General features: G+C 40.8%; 1 protein-coding gene across 2 annotated transcripts in view; it reads right to left on the minus strand.

Moving 5' to 3' along the window:
• NEGR1 (neuronal growth regulator 1) overlaps positions 1-16,431 on the minus strand; it is a 626,547-nt gene that overhangs the window by 383,647 nt on the left and 226,469 nt on the right. For both annotated transcript variants that reach the window (XM_069738272.1, XM_069738273.1), the window contains exon 2: positions 4,570-4,802. In XM_069738272.1, coding sequence (XP_069594373.1) covers positions 4,570-4,802 — 233 coding nt within the window. The remainder of the gene's footprint in view (positions 1-4,569; positions 4,803-16,431) is intronic.

Below are 16,431 nucleotides of genomic sequence, written 5' to 3' on the forward strand. Positions count from 1 at the left end.
TATAGAGGATGTGTCCGGTGTGGTGTAGTATATAGAGGATGTGTCCCGTGTGGTGTAGTATATAGAGGATGTGTCCTGTGTGGTGTAGTATATAGAGGATGTGTCCCGTATGGTGTAGTATATAGAGGATATGCCCCGTGTGGTGTAGTATATAGAGGATGTGTCCCGTATGGTGTAGTATATAGAGGATGTGTCCCGTGTGGTGTAGTATATAGAGGATGTGTCCCGTGTGGTGTAGTATATAGAGGATGTGTCCTGTGTGGTGTAGTATATAGAGGATGTGTCCCGTGCCGTACAGTATATAGAGGATGTGTCCCATGCGGAGCTGTATATAGAGGATGTGCCCCGTGTGGTGTAGTATATAGAGGATGTGTCCCATGTGGTGTAGTATATAGAGGATGTGTCCCGTATGGTGTAGTATATAGAGGATGTGTCCTGTGTGGTGTAGTATATAGAGGATGTGTCCCGTGTGGTGTAGTATATAGAGGATGTGTCCCGTGCCGTACAGTATATAGAGGATGTGTCCCATGCGGAGCTGTATATAGAGGATGTGTCCCGTGTGGTGTAGTATATAGAGGATGTGTCCCATGTGGTGTAGTATATAGAGGATGTGTCCCGTGTGGTGTAGTATATAGAGGATGTGTCCCGTGCGGTATATAGGGGATGTGTCCCGTATGGTGTAGTATATAGAGGATGTGTCCTGTGTGGTGTAGTATATAGAGGATGTGTCCCGTGCCGTACGGTATATAGAGGATGTGTCCGGTGTGGTGTAGTATATAGAGGATGTGTCCCGTATGGTGTAGTATATAGAGGATGTGTCCTGTGTGGTGTAGTATATAGAGGATGTGTCCTGTGTGGTGTAGTATATAGAGGATGTGTCCCGTATGGTGTAGTATATAGAGGATGTGTCCCGTGTGGTGTAGTATATAGAGGATGTGTCCTGTGTGGTGTAGTATATAGAGGATGTGTCCTGTGTGGTGTAGTATATAGAGGATGTGTCCCGTGTGGTGTAGTATATAGAGGATGTGTCCGGTGTGGTGTAGTATATAGGGGATGTGTCCCGTATGGTGTAGTATATAGAGGATGTGTCCTGTGTGGTGTAGTATATAGAGGATGTGTCCGGTGTGGTGTAGTATATAGGGGATGTGTCCCGTATGGTGTAGTATATAGAGGATGTGTCCCGTGTGGTGTAGTATATAGGGGATGTGTCCCGTATGGTGTAGTATATAGAGGATGTGTCCCGTGTGGTGTAGTATATAGAGGATGTGTCCCGTGTGGTGTAGTATATAGAGGATGTGTCCCGTGTGGTGTAGTATATAGAAGATGTGTCTCGTGTGGTGCAGTATATAGAGGATGTGTCCGGTGTGGTGTAGTATATAGAGGATGTGTCCCGTATGGTGTAGTATATAGAGGATGTGCCCCGTGTGGTGTAGTATATAGAGGATGTGTCCCGTATGGTGTAGTATATAGAGGATGTGTCCTGTGTGGTGTAGTATATAGAGGATGTGTCCCGTGCCGTACAGTATATAGAGGATGTGTCCCATGCGGAGCTGTATATAGAGGATGTGCCCCGTGTGGTGTAGTATATAGAGGATGTGTCCCATGTGGTGTAGTATATAGAGGATGTGTCCCGTATGGTGTAGTATATAGAGGACGTGTCCCGTGTGGTGTAGTATATAGAGGATGTGTCCCGTGTGGTGTAGTATATAGAGGATGTGTCCCGTGCCGTACAGTATATAGAGGATGTGTCCCATGCGGAGCTGTATATAGAGGATGTGTCCCGTGTGGTGTAGTATATAGAGGATGTGTCCCGTATGGTGTAGTATCTAGAGGATGTGTCCTGTGTGGTGTAGTATATAGAGGATGTGTCCCGTGTGGTGTAGTATATAGAGGATGTGTCCCGTGCCGTACAGTATATAGAGGATGTGTCCCATGCGGAGCTGTATATAGAGGATGTGTCCCGTGTGGTGTAGTATATAGAGGATGTGTCCCATGTGGTGTAGTATATAGAGGATGTGTCCCGTGTGGTGTAGTATATAGAGGATGTGTCCTGTGTGGTGTAGTATATAGAGGATGTGTCCCGTGTGGTGTAGTATATAGAGGATGTGTCCCGTGCGGTATATAGGGGATGTGTCCCGTATGGTGTAGTATATAGAGGATGTGTCCTGTGTGGTGCAGTATATAGAGGATGTGTCCCGTGTGGTGCAGTATATAGAGGATGTGTCCCGTGTGGTGCAGTATATAGAGGATGTGTCCGGTGTGGTGTAGTATATAGAGGATGTGTCCCGTATGGTGTAGTATATAGAGGATGTGTCCTGTGTGGTGTAGTATATAGAGGATGTGTCCCGTGTGGTGTAGTATATAGAGGATGTGTCCCGTGCCGTACAGTATATAGAGGATGTGTCCCGTGCGGAGCTGTATATAGAGGATGTGTCCCGTATGGTGTAGTATATAGAGGATGTGTCCGGTGTGGTGTAGTATATAGAGGATGTGTCCTGTGTGGTGTAGTATATAGAGGATGTGTCCCGTATGGTGTAGTATATAGAGGATGTGTCCTGTGTGGTGTAGTATATAGAGGATGTGTCCCGTGTGGTGTAGTATATAGAGGATGTGTCCCGTGCCGTACGGTATATAGAGGATGTGTCCCGTGCGGAGCTGTATATAGAGGATGTGTCCCGTATGGTGTAGTATATAGAGGATGTGTCCGGTGTGGTGCAGTATATAGAGGATGTGTCCCGTGTGGTGCAGTATATAGAGGATGTGTCCTGTGTGGTGCAGTATATAGAGGATGTGTCCCGTGTGGTGTAGTATATAGAGGATGTGTCCTGTGTGGTGTAGTATATAGAGGATGTGTCCTGTGTGGTGTAGTATATAGAGGATGTGTCCCGTGCGGTATATAGAGGATGTGTCCCGTGTGGTGCAGTATATAGAGGATGTGTCCCGTGTGGTGCAGTATATAGAGGATGTGTCCCGTATGGTGTAGTATATAGAGGATGTGTCTTGTGTGGTGTAGTATATAGAGGATGTGTCCCGTGTGGTGCAGTATATAGAGGATGTGTCCTGTGTGGTGTAGTATATAGAGGATGTGTCCTGTGTGGTGTAGTATATAGAGGATGTGTCCCGTGTGGTGTAGTATATAGAGGATGTGTCCCGTGCCGTACAGTATATAGAGGATGTGTCCCGTGTGGTGCAGTATATAGAGGATGTGTCCCGTATGGTGTAGTATATAGAGGATGTGTCCTGTGTGGTGTAGTATATAGAGGATGTGTCCCGTGCGGTATATAGAGGATGTGTCCCGTGTGGTGCAGTATATAGAGGATGTGTCCCGTGTGGTGCAGTATATAGAGGATGTGTCCCGTATGGTGTAGTATATAGAGGATGTGTCTTGTGTGGTGTAGTATATAGAGGATGTGTCCCGTGTGGTGCAGTATATAGAGGATGTGTCCTGTGTGGTGTAGTATATAGAGGATGTGTCCTGTGTGGTGTAGTATATAGAGGATGTGTCCCGTGTGGTGCAGTATATAGAGGATGTGTCCCGTATGGTGTAGTATATAGAGGATGTGTCTTGTGTGGTGTAGTATATAGAGGATGTGTCCCGTGTGGTGCAGTATATAGAGGATGTGTCCCGTATGGTGTAGTATATAGAGGATGTGTCCCGTGTGGTGTAGTATATAGAGGATGTGTCCTGTGTGGTGTAGTATATAGAGGATGTGTCCCGTGTGGTGTAGTATATAGAGGATGTGTCCTGTGTGGTGTAGTATATAGAGGATGTGTCCCGTGCGGTGTAGTATATAGAGGATGTGTCCGGTGTGGTGTAGTATATAGAGGATGTATCCGGTGTGGTGTAGTATATAGAGGATGTGTCCCGTATGGTGTAGTATATAGAGAATGTGTCCCGTGTGGTGTAGTATATAGAGGATGTGTCCCGTGTGGTGCAGTATATAGAGGATGTGTCCCGTGTGGTGCAGTATATAGAGGATGTGTCCTGTGTGGTGTAGTATATAGAGGATGTGTCCTGTGTGGTGTAGTATATAGAGGATGTGTCCTGTGTGGTGTAGTATATAGAGGATGTGTCCCGTGTGGTGTAGTATATAGAGGATGTGTCCCGTGTGGTGTAGTATATAGAGGATGTGTCCCGTGTGGTGTAGTATATAGAGGATGTGTCCCGTGTGGTGTAGTATATAGAGGATGTGTCCTGTGTGGTGTAGTATATAGAGGATGTGTCCCGTGTGGTGCAGTATATAGAGGATGTGTCCCGTGTGGTGTAGTATATAGAGGATGTGTCCCGTGCCGTACGGTATATAGAGGATGTGTCCCGTGTGGTGTAGTATATAGAGGATGTGTCCTGTGTGGTGTAGTATATAGAGGATGTGTCCTGTGTGGTGTAGTATATAGAGGATGTGTCCCGTGTGGTGTAGTATATAGAGGATGTGTCCTGTGTGGTGTAGTATATAGAGGATGTGTCCCGTGCCGTACAGTATATAGAGGATGTGTCCCGTGCGGAGCTGTATATAGAGGATGTGTCAGCACTCCTGCACTCCACTGTTATACAATGTATCTAATTCGTACCTTGCACGGTGAGATGAACTTGCATTGTCCTAGGGCTGTGTTCAGTCTGTACCGAGCAGGTATAAGGGCCGTCATCAAAAATATCCACCTTTTGTATCCGCAGGCTGTACTCCTTTTTATTTGCTGTTGCTATAGAAACTCTGGGGTCCACAGACCACTTGTCATTTCCAGCAAAAATAATACTGGAGCGATTCAACCAGGCCCCTTTTGAAGCACCATCTTCCAAGAAGCACCTGGAAAAATGAAAAAGATATTATATTAATTAAATTGTCCAAAGTCCCGAGAAGAATCTGCTGAGTTGTAAACGTTGTCACAAAGTCTCAGATGAGAAGGTCTAAGAATCGAGACAAATAAAAGCCACATTACGAAATGTTCGCTGGCGGGTCAACAAAGTTTGCATAACTCAATCTCCCAATCTGAATACCTAGAGATCTGCTTATTTCTCCCCTTATGAGCCCCATTTCTCCTCCTGTCTCTGGGACTCTTTATTGTATCATGTTATTGCTTTTACTTCTGCCTGTCATTTACCTTTAGGAGACAATAGGTGACCCATTACTATGTTATTCTTTCATATTTACGCTTCACTATCACTTTGCTTTCCACCGTTTCTTCTTGTATGTGGTTTTTATGTTCGCCCATACTGTATGTGCTTCCTTGATTTTTCTATCACCAGATCAATTTTGTGTCTGTTTGTCTTGATATCTCACGTTTTCAAGTGCATTTAAGAAATAAATTACATTTTTATTCATTTTGTGAACACTTTTATCCTGCAGATTATTTTCACCTTGGTTGTTGAAGAAACAACGGACAGCGAGATTACAGAGGAATCCAATTACATCTGCCAAATTGAACAAAGTGGTGGTGGTGGGGAAGAGTGGCAAAATAAGAGGAATAGGCACACAGTTACACACATGGTACTGCTTTCTATTAAGTGTATTATCTCTCCCCAGTGTTGGATTCACAGCTACAATGCTCAGTTCTGTTGTATAATGTCCTTCGTGCTGTTTCTGCTTTTTACTAGTCGTTTATCTCACACCAGAAGTTAATTCACAACTGCTTCCCTCAGTAACATTGTTTAATGTCCTCCATCCTGCTTCTGTTTACAGTATTGTTTATCCTACCACAGAGCAGCATTCACAGCTAGACTTCTCAGTATTGCTGTATAATGCCACACAAAACTATATATCAATCTTTTCAGTTTCCCCTGCTCTAGAACATGCTTCAGGAGGATTGCACTGCATTTCCAAGCCTGCAGGTTCCCTTTAAGTGTTTTTCTCATTCCAGATCTAGATTCACAGCTGCATTACTCAGTACTTGTCCAATGTCCTCCATGCTACTAAAGCTGTACTATATCATATAGTGCAACATAAAATAGATAATCCCATTTCTAATATTTGGGGGGGAACCTTGAGTTAATGAGGACGAGGGCCTTAAAAGAAAATATTCCTCTTTGGAGGTTCCAGTATGTCACTACATTACACAGACAGACATATGATCGTCATGTGAGTTGTGGAATAATACACCTTTTCTCCCTGGGGAAGAATTCAATACTTATTCCAAGGAACCGACCCCGTGTTATCACCTTATTATCCAAATTGGACATCTCCATTAAGCACCGGTTATGTCGCCAATTCCCGAACTTATTCTGAGAATATCTCAAAAAGTAGAGTTTCCATTTCCCCTTTTCGATCGACTGCTCGACTCCTCCTTTGTGTGAATGCGGAGAGTAGCCATCATTTCTTTTCTAATTTCCTTCTGTATTACAGTCACATTCCTCAGATTTATTATAGAACTTTTATTACTTTACAGGAAAGTCAAAGCTTCCATTTTAAATAAACATGAAGAAGGTAATAAAACACAAACACCAAGGTATCTTAGTGAAATGAATGACAACCACCACGGAAGATTCAATGGCTTTAGACAAACTGAAGCAAATTGAGAGAAAATCATTCTCCACATTGAATTATTCATGTTTGTTCGGCGCTCCTGTAATGAATGATCATTCACAAATAAGAAGTCTTTAATTTACAATATGTAGAACGGAGCCCACTGAAATCTATCAATTGTTCTCATTTTCTTACAATCAAGGCAAGAAAGATACATTGTAACACAGGAGACAATGTTGTGGCTCAGCGCTTGCAATGGTAGAATTCTTCACCGTATGAATGTATCTCTAGAAGGAATGGTAACTATTGCTGAAGAGGGCTTCTAGCCCCTAAAATTTCAAAATACCTGAAAATGAAAAAAAAAATCCATATATACACTAATTTTAAATTTGGCACCATGGACGATATTCAGCAGGATCCACAACCATAGAAATAAAAGAAGAGAAGAAATACGAGTGTCTAGAACAAATCCATTGTTTTTAAAGCCCCATCTCTAACCTTTGTCCTAAAGATAACAATGTCCTTAACCCTAACCTTGGTCCTAAAGATAACTCTAGTCCTTCGATAGCCCTATCCCTATCCTTAAAGATAACCCTATCCCTAGCCCTAGTCCTAAAGATAACCCTATCCCTAGTCCTAAAGATAACCCTATCCCTAGCCCTATTCCTAAAGATAACCCTAGCCCTAGTCCTAAAGATAACCCTATCCCTAGTCCTAAAGATAACCCTATCCCTAGCCCTATTCCTAAAGATAACCCTAACCCTAGCCCTAGTCCTAAAGATAACCCTATCCCTAGCCCCATTGATAGCGTTATCATTAGGACTAACTCTAGTCCTAAAGAAAACCCTATCCCTAAGGCTGGTCCCAAAGATTCTAGGGTTAGGGTTGGGTTATCTTTAGGACTAGGGTTAGGAATAGGGCTAGGGTTATCTTTAAGACTAGGGTTATCTTTATGACTAAAGATAACCCTATCACTAACTCTAGTCCTATAGATAACTCACCCTAAAGATAACCCTATCCCTAACGCTGCTCCTAAAGTTAACCCAACCCCTAACCCTAGTTCTAAAGATAACCCTAGTGCTAAAGATAACCCTAGCCCTATCCTTAACCCTAGTCCTAAAGATAACCCTATCCTTAAAATGCTGATCCTAAAGATAACCCAACCCCTAACCCTAGTTCTAAAGATAACCCTAGTGCTAAAGATAACCCTAGCCCTATCCTTAACCCTAGTCCTAAAGATAACCCTATCCCTAATGCTGCTCCTAAAGATAACTCTACTCCTAACCCTAATACTTTGCTCTAGCATTAACGCTGGTCTTAATTAATTCTAGTTAGGGCTAGTAACGGCATGTGAAAACTTCAGGGTTTTTTTTTTTTTTACAGTTAGTGTATGGTTTTGCTTTTTTTCCTATGTTTGTTTTTCACAGAGTGCACATTTTAAAATTTGAGATAACTTTCCCAGTAATTCTCTGCCACTCCTCACAAAAATACAAGTGGGTCAGGGAGCGGTAGAAGAGCACAGTGCAGCCTTTTCATCCTCAGTTGCGGACTATGCAGAGCACCACAGGCAAGATGAGTTTGTCATTGGCCACATCTCATTGCGACTGCTGCGCTCTGCATCAGAACCTGTGCGACCGACCTGTGGTTTATATGCAGTGCTGACAAGTAGAGAGGCAGTGGGGGTGGGAAAGGCTAAACTTTGCGCCCCATAGAATTTGGAGCCTGGATCAACCACTCCTGCAGTCCCAAACCCCACACTACACCAGTGGGACAATGGCCGAGGGAAGGAAGACATTGACTTTATAGGTGGATTAACCTTAAAATCAGGCACCCTGCAGCTCCTGGGGTTTGTGACTTTTATTTTTGTGCAAGAGGAGACAGAATCTCAGATATTTTCTTCCACGTCCCATTAAAAAACAGAAAACCAGCTCTTCCTCTTGTTGTGTTTACCGCCCGCTTCTCTGTTTATTCTGTGTTAACAAGCAAAAACCATTGCACCGATACGGAGCCACGAGCGGGGGGAAGAGAAGAAACACCTGCAGATACAAAGGGAAAGACTCGGCGCCTAAACTCGCAACTGTGAAAATAACACGGCTTGGTAAAAGCAAGCATCAACGTTTTGCAACATTCACGATTCAGTTCTGTCTTGTGAACACGTCTGCGCCTCTTCTAACAAGATTCTATTTATATAAGACAGGAGACACAACCGACAAGGACAAGTGAGAGATCGCCTGACATCAGAAGGTTAAAGTTACATTGTGAATATTCAAATTGTGAAGAATTTCATGCATTAGATGCAGTGCTATGAAAATAGTCACAAATAAAAAGAAAAAACAGCGCCACTCTTGTTCACAGGTTGTGTGTGGTACTGCAGCTCAGGCTCATTCGCTTACATTTAGAGGAGCCGGGTCATCAGCTACCACCCACAGACAAGCGTGGAGACGTTTTTGAGAGCAATCAGCCATGTTTTTTTGTTCTTCTACAGTTTTGTTCTACAACGTAATTTTCTTTTCCTATTTTATGTTTTAATAACTATGATCAGCTAAAAACTGTAGTGAAGGGAAGTGTTTGGGGATTTTGTCTTGTTGTTTTTAGTCTTTTTTTGATAGTAAATAGATCCACTAAAATTGGGGTTATGGGACCTATGTTCAAAAACTTAACATTACAAATGGAGTTCTTGAAAGTTTTACTAGACTCCACCAATTAATATTTTTAATGTCTTTAGTTTTAATGAAAGAAAGGGGTAATCTACATTTGTATGCTTTTTTAAGACTTTTTTTTTTCCTTTTTTCTAGCCCCCTCAGGAAACCTGAACCTGTGATTGACTGATCAGTCACTTGTTCTATATACTGCGATAAAACTATGTGTATATGGAAGATCATGGTCTCCAATGAGGCCCAGCTTGTGGCCAAAGTGGCAGGTCCTAAACTGCCATGGAATGCCGATGGGTGCCCAGAACCCGTCAAATGCTGGTCTCAGAGAATAATAGCGACATTTTAGGGGTTTGACAGCAGTAACCGGAGCTCAGCTCAGATCGCTGCTGATAAAAGCAGATGTCAGTTGCATACCAGCTTCATATACTCCCATCCAGCAAATGTCTGGAAGGAGTTAAGTGCATGTACCTCCATAATCATGTACGTACGCTAAACTGTAAAAAAAAAAAAAACCTTCACAGTCAAAAAATAAAACTGAATTAGGATCAGTGAGAAATAATAAGAACATTCATTGAACAAATGTTGGGCGCCGTCGGCAAATTTGTAGGCGCAGCAACTTCTTGGCTCCTGGGATTTCCCCAGAATATTTAACCAGAGCTGAAAGACTAAGCAGAGAGGATCTTCACATATAGACAATGACCTCTAAAGGATGAAGAACAGAAAAAAATGTGTTTATTATGTCTCAGAAGACCCAAAGAACAACACACAACTCCTTCATTAAAATGTGTAACATAACGTCCTTGATACAACGTCCCGACGAACTAGCCATCTATTGAAGTCTCCTTCTCCCAGCTTCCCCGACACTTCTCCGAAACCGTCTTCCTATCCTAATTATTCATGTGCGTATCGGCTTCTTTTTTTTTTGCATTTTCTTTAGTGTAACAATATATTTTAATACGCCGGAGACAGCATTTTATGTCAGCATTAAAAAAAAAAAAAAAAAAAAAATCAAATCTTAAGCGATTTCTTAACAGCAGACAAAGGTCAGGTGCAAAATGAAAAGGAGAGAAAAAGTAAAGTTTGGTTATATTCCTGAGTGACACAATAGACAGTTCTTGGAAGATTTTTTTTTTTCTCAGTTGAATACAATGTTTCCCATTGCATTTAACGGGGGCGATGTTACTGACAACTTGTATGAAACTAATAACTGAAAAAGAAAAGAACAAAGTGTACGGATAAAAAAAAAAACTAATTTAAGATCAGCTTCAACATCGCCAGAATCAAAACACAGAAGCCTTAAAGGTCATTCTTAATTGAAAGTCTTGCCAGCATGTATCGAAAAAAAAAAGGGGAGAAAAAAAAGTCCCATTTCGTACAAAAAGTCTTTAGAAAAAAAAATGGTTTTCTCTCAATGAGGTTATAATAATTCAGATGTTACACAAAAAAAAAGGTGAAAAAAAATATTAGAAATCTGGAGGAGAGCTACAAAAGAAGCAATAATTTGGGAAAAAAAATAGCAAAAATATTAAGTAGCTCACATCTTATTTTCAGAAGGATCTGAAGTTGTGAAGGATAATGTTTGTCCTGACTTTCACAAAGACCAGGATTGGACTTTTCACTTTTCTGTGTTTGATTGATTTTTTTTTTCCTTTTTGAGAAAAGTAAAAAAAAGCCACAAAGTTGATCGACAGGAATGTCATATTTTTCTTTCTAGAGTTGGGTGCCGGTTGGATACTATTATGGGGACAAAGAAAAAAGTCACCGAGCGTTGATATTTCTTCAGAATGGAGAAAAATATTAATGATGAACAATGTGTCTATCTTTCTCAGCAATCCCATCATTAATGGTTCCATGGATTCAGGGGCACCAATGTCATCTTCTTCGGCGAGAACATGGCCACATATGACAAGCTTGGTCTTTAGATCTTCGCGAGTTCTTTTGGGGGAAGGAATTCAAAAAAATTAAATGTCAAGTCGATCATTTATTCTGCATGATGTGAGGTTTATAGAAATGTCGCGCCAAAAGGGAGAAAAGACAATTCTGATCTGTGTGGTTGTGCAGCTGATCATTAATGACGGAATTCTGGTGACCACAAGGCCCTTAGTCAAGAACATTGTGCTCCCAACCCAACTGGCTGCAACTAGCCCGGTCTTGATGATGAAAATATAAAGATTCTTTATTTGCTTTGAAATTTCGATAATGTGCAAAATAGTTCTGTTCCAGATGGAGCAAAAGAAAAGCAGAAAAGTGCTGATATAGCAGCTGCCATCATGACATGTAGCTACCCTGTAAGTCAATGTCTACCCCTCTCAGACCATTAGCCGAACCAGACACTAGAGAAGAGCAATATAGATTCTAAACCAATCGAATTCATTATGAATTCTCAAAAATATTCAGAATCTAACTAATCTGAATTTTTTTTGCACAATTCCAAAAAAATAATGACCATCCAGCTGCCATATTGCTGAATTTTGAGGGTCTGATAGGGGTTAAAAAACAAACCTCTCCTCAGCCCTCCCCATACCGCTACTCCTATTGAATCTTGGGGAAGTCTGTAGGAACCTATTCACACACCACCAAGAAACTTGAAGACCCAAAAGAGCACAGTGAGGTCAAAAATACTCTGTTGTAAAAAAAAAAAAATCACAGTAATAAGCAAGTGCTAGTCAAATAAGGGAAAAAAAACAGGGTATTTAGTTAATACTTTTTTTGCAAAAAAATTTATACTAAGCTGCTCCACCAATCGTCAAGGTATACACATATAGAGCAGTCCTAACTATTGTATAATATCCCTATCTGATGTATTTAAAAACTTGATCATCTGTATAGTACCTGAATAAGCAGGGTTCCGAGACTGAATATCCATGTGGATATGCTGGATGGGACAGCTTTGATGCAAATGACCCATAAGGAGTGGTGGACTCCCTAGTCTTGTAGAAACAAGAGAACAATTATAGAACCAGAAACACATGGGCTACTTGCACATTGAACAAGTCTGTAGGAACCTGTTCACACACCACCAAGAAACTTGAAGGCACAAAAGAACACAGTGAGGTAAAAAATACTCTGTTGTAAAAAAAAACATTAGGTAGGACTGCTCTATATGGGTATACCTTGACAATTGGTGGAGCAGCTTAGTATACATTTTTTTGCAAAAAAAGTATCAACTAAATACCTTGTTTTCCTTTGCTTTTGACTAGCACTTGCTTATTACTGTGATTTTTTTTTACAACAGAGTATTTTTGACCTCGCTGTGCTCTTTTGTGTCTTCAAGTTTCTTGGTGGTGTGTGAACAGGTTCCTACAGACTTGTTCATTGGAACAATGTAATACTTTCTTTCTCCTGTGGTGGCGCTGCAGGAAAAAAAAACACCCGTTGATGCTTTCTACAAGAGATCAGTCAATCCCTGGGGATTCCAGCAGTAGAACATTCTGTGATCAGCTGATCAGTGGGAGACACTTCTAATAAAAAAAAGAAGTTTCCGAAGGGGTAATCCTTTTAATTTTTGACTATGTATTAATACGTTGTATCTAACAAGTATACACCATTAAAAATCAATATTCTCAGTATTCCAAGATACTACATCCATAAAACAAGATTATATCACTTTGTTAGTATGGTGGACGTATGTTTTTTTGCTCCCGGAGTCTTGGTTGGTTCTGGAGATGATTGAATCCTTTGACTTTCAAATTAACCGGGGTGAAATAGTTTTTCCCAGAAATTTGATTATGAAACTGTGCTGATTAAATGTGTGCAACAAGGTGCAGTCTCCTAAGACCGGATCCAACTGAATTCTCTTTAAACACAAAGTTTTAGTAATGTCAACATGGCCACATCATGGAAATGAATCATAATCAAGTAGTAACTAACAGTCCATTTAATAACACAGTTTTTTTAATTATTTCAAAAATGGTCCAAAAATGATCCTTTAGTCATTTGTGACTGTTCTTTGCCGAACACTGACTCGAACTGATGCTGTCACTGTCAGAGGTAACATTATCCTGCTGTCACTGAGACAAGTGATGGCCATATATTCCATAACTCCTTCCGCTTTCACCCCATTAATACACAGAGGCAAAAAAAGGCCAATTATTTGGTACTTCTGCAGACTGGACTAGTGGCACCAGTGATGGTGGTGATAGTACATTTGCAACCGCATTCTTAGTTGTGGCATGGTTTTTCTTTTTAGTTTACATTACCTCGTCCATTGCTATTTTTTCTTTTTTTCCAAACATTTTGCAGAAGACTATAATTAATGTTTGATAATCTTATCAACCCTATATATTCAACCCTTGCCAAAAAGGATGTAACAAAAATGCTAGTTTGGTAGATGCACATACAGAAAGAAAAGTGCGCCAGTAAACCGCAGTATAGTTGAAGTGTGTATGGTTGTCAAATTGGACTAGTAAGACAAGTGTGCAAAACGAATCATACAGAATTTATAAAATCTATATATTTTTTTTCTATTTCACAAAAATTCAACCCCGTTCCACTAAATAAAGTGACAAGAAATGCGAGATAAGTACACAACCAAAAAGTCAGCACCTGCAACAAGGCACCGCCTTTGTGTGGCATAGACCCAAAGAAAAAAAAGCCAGTATAAAGGTCAAAGAAAATAGGACAATTAAAAAATTATTACGGTTAAAATACCTTTATTACACACGAATAATAACAATACGATTTATAAAAAATAATAAGTAAAATTAGAGTGTGACACATACAGCTCTGGCAAAAATTAAGAAACCACTGCAAAATGTTCAGTTTGTTTGATTTTGGTTGATATGGATAAACTTTATAAAATTAGTGAAAAAAACAAAAATAAATTGCACACAAAAGGTGCCAATGGAAAGTGCAAAGTGAAAGAGGAAGATAAATGACAAAGGTTGAATATAGCTGGAAGGTGAATTTAGCCACAATGGACTAAATGGCAAAAATTAGATAAAATGGTCACAAAGGATCATGTCAAACAAGTGGCTGCAGTGGTAAGTATACTGGAGGCAGAGTCCTGTGGGCTGAGAAGTCAATTACCTGGATGTCAGTAGTCTCTAGTGCGGCACATGCCCCGACGCGCGTTTCTGAACTGGTCTTATGTCAGGGGGTTGTGTGGCATGCACAGATATAAAATATGACAAAAAAAATTGTTGTGAAAAAAAAAATTTGTTTGTGACATGCACACTTTAAGAGGTGGACATTCATAGCTAAATGTCTTTATTTTGGGAAATGTTCTTTCGTATTTAATAAAAAAATCAACTATTCCCTCCCATCACAAAAAGGATTGCACAAGAGATGCAAAAACTCAATACAATCACTTGTTACAAGCAAGCACACAATAGCTGCCTGGTACTAAGCTCATTTTTTTATGTCTGGCTGCTGCTTTCTAGTGTATTAAGTTTAAAGCAAATAAATGTGAAATTGTAAAGTCGCAGGAGGGATGCAGCTCCACCAGATCAGCGATCAATTACACGGATACTGGGGCTGACACCTCAGTTATATCTATATCTCCTTATCAATTACATTTCTGTGTTATTCACATACTACTATACCCATCAACATTTTACTTTCTGGAGTGTACGGAAAGTACTTGCAAGCAGCATAATACAAAGAATAGCAGGTTTACCCAGAATCCTTTGCAGTAGGCAGAGCTATGCAAATCATCTCTTTCCACCCCTGTCTAATCCACAGCGCTTGGAACCGCCAAGCGTGCAATGCTGCGGATTAGTTTCTAAATTTACACAGCCAACCAATTCCTACCTGTGCAAGTACTTTCCGTTTCAGGAAAGCATCCACTATGTATTTCCTTTAAGTAGAGGGCTTTTCGGTCTCTTTCGTCCCGCTACATTTAGCCCAACTTGGGTCTCTCCCTAAGGTGGCTAGCATGTATGTATCGCTTGCTCACCGAGCCCCACTCCATACAGCCAACCAATTCCAGCCCTGTGCTGATGAGGGCCTAAAGCCCGAAACACGTGTCCACAGGTAGGAATTGGTTGGCTGTGTAAATTTAGAAACTAATCCGCAGCATTGCACGCTTGGCGGTTCCAAGCGCTGTGGATTAGACAGGGGTGGAAAGAGATGATTTGCATAGCTCTGCCTACTGCAAAGGATTCTGGGTAAACCTGCTATTCTTTGTATTATGCTGCTTGCAAGTACTTTCCGTTTCAGGAAAGCATCCACTATGTATTTCCTTTGAGTAGAGGGCTTTTCGGTCTCTTTCGTCCCACTACATTTAGCCCAACTTGGGTCTCTCCCTAAGGTGGCTAGCATGTATGTATGCTAAACCATGTAATACAACAGTAATAATAATAATAAATAACAATATGAAATTCCGGTTATAGCAAGCTAGGTAGTAATAATAATAATAATAATAATAATAATATAGTACATGTTATACTGAGATATAAAATACAACTACACAATGTAATAATATAAAATGCAGACTATTACAAGACATGTAATATAACCATACTGGTAATTATAATAATATAGAATACACATTATACTAAGCTATTACAACAATGTAATGATAACACATGATGCATGATATAACAAGTTATGAAATAATAAAATAAAATTTCCACTATACTGCGATAAGTTATACAACCACATGAATCAAAGTTGTGCATTCACTATTACTGCCATATAATGGGGTCCGTCAGGTCTGTGCACCAACCTATGAGTAGAAGTCAGCGCTCTGTATCATAAATATGGGAAGGTTTATAGTATGGGGCAAAAAAATATCAAGTCGAAACGAAAAAAAAATCAAATCGAAACGATCCCTTCTTCAGCTTCCGACTCTGACTCCCCAGTGTTGCCCATAGTGATTTTCAGATTATGATGCCTCCCATACAGTAGTAGCCATACACTAGATAATGCAACTATAATAGTGTCTGATAAACCCATGCATATCTCATACTGCCTCCTGCACGGGGCTGCCCCGATCATGTGATTAGCTGCATCGGTGCGCTCATAGCATAGTGTCCGATACAAAGAGACGACCATATAATAACATCATCTCATAGAGTCGGCTCATTTACAGTAAGTGTTCATATCATAGTGTCTGCTATAAAGGGCTACACAATAGTGTCTGCTGATGGGCGGACACCTGGATGTTTGGGTTCGGCGGATTTCGCCAAACAGTTAGGTTTGGGTTCCAGAACAGTACCCTGACCCCATTCACTTGGAATTGGGGACCCGAACATCCAGCATTTCCCACGCTGTCGGTGAGACAGCCACGGTTCCCACGCTGTCAATAGTGACTGTGATCACATTAGTGTCTGCTACATTGTATCTCTTCTATAATCGTGTCTATTACATACTTACAGAAC

The sequence above is a fragment of the Ranitomeya imitator genome, chromosome 8 (genome assembly GCF_032444005.1).
Source record: "Ranitomeya imitator isolate aRanImi1 chromosome 8, aRanImi1.pri, whole genome shotgun sequence".
In the NCBI taxonomy this organism is placed as follows: Eukaryota; Metazoa; Chordata; class Amphibia; order Anura; family Dendrobatidae; genus Ranitomeya; species Ranitomeya imitator.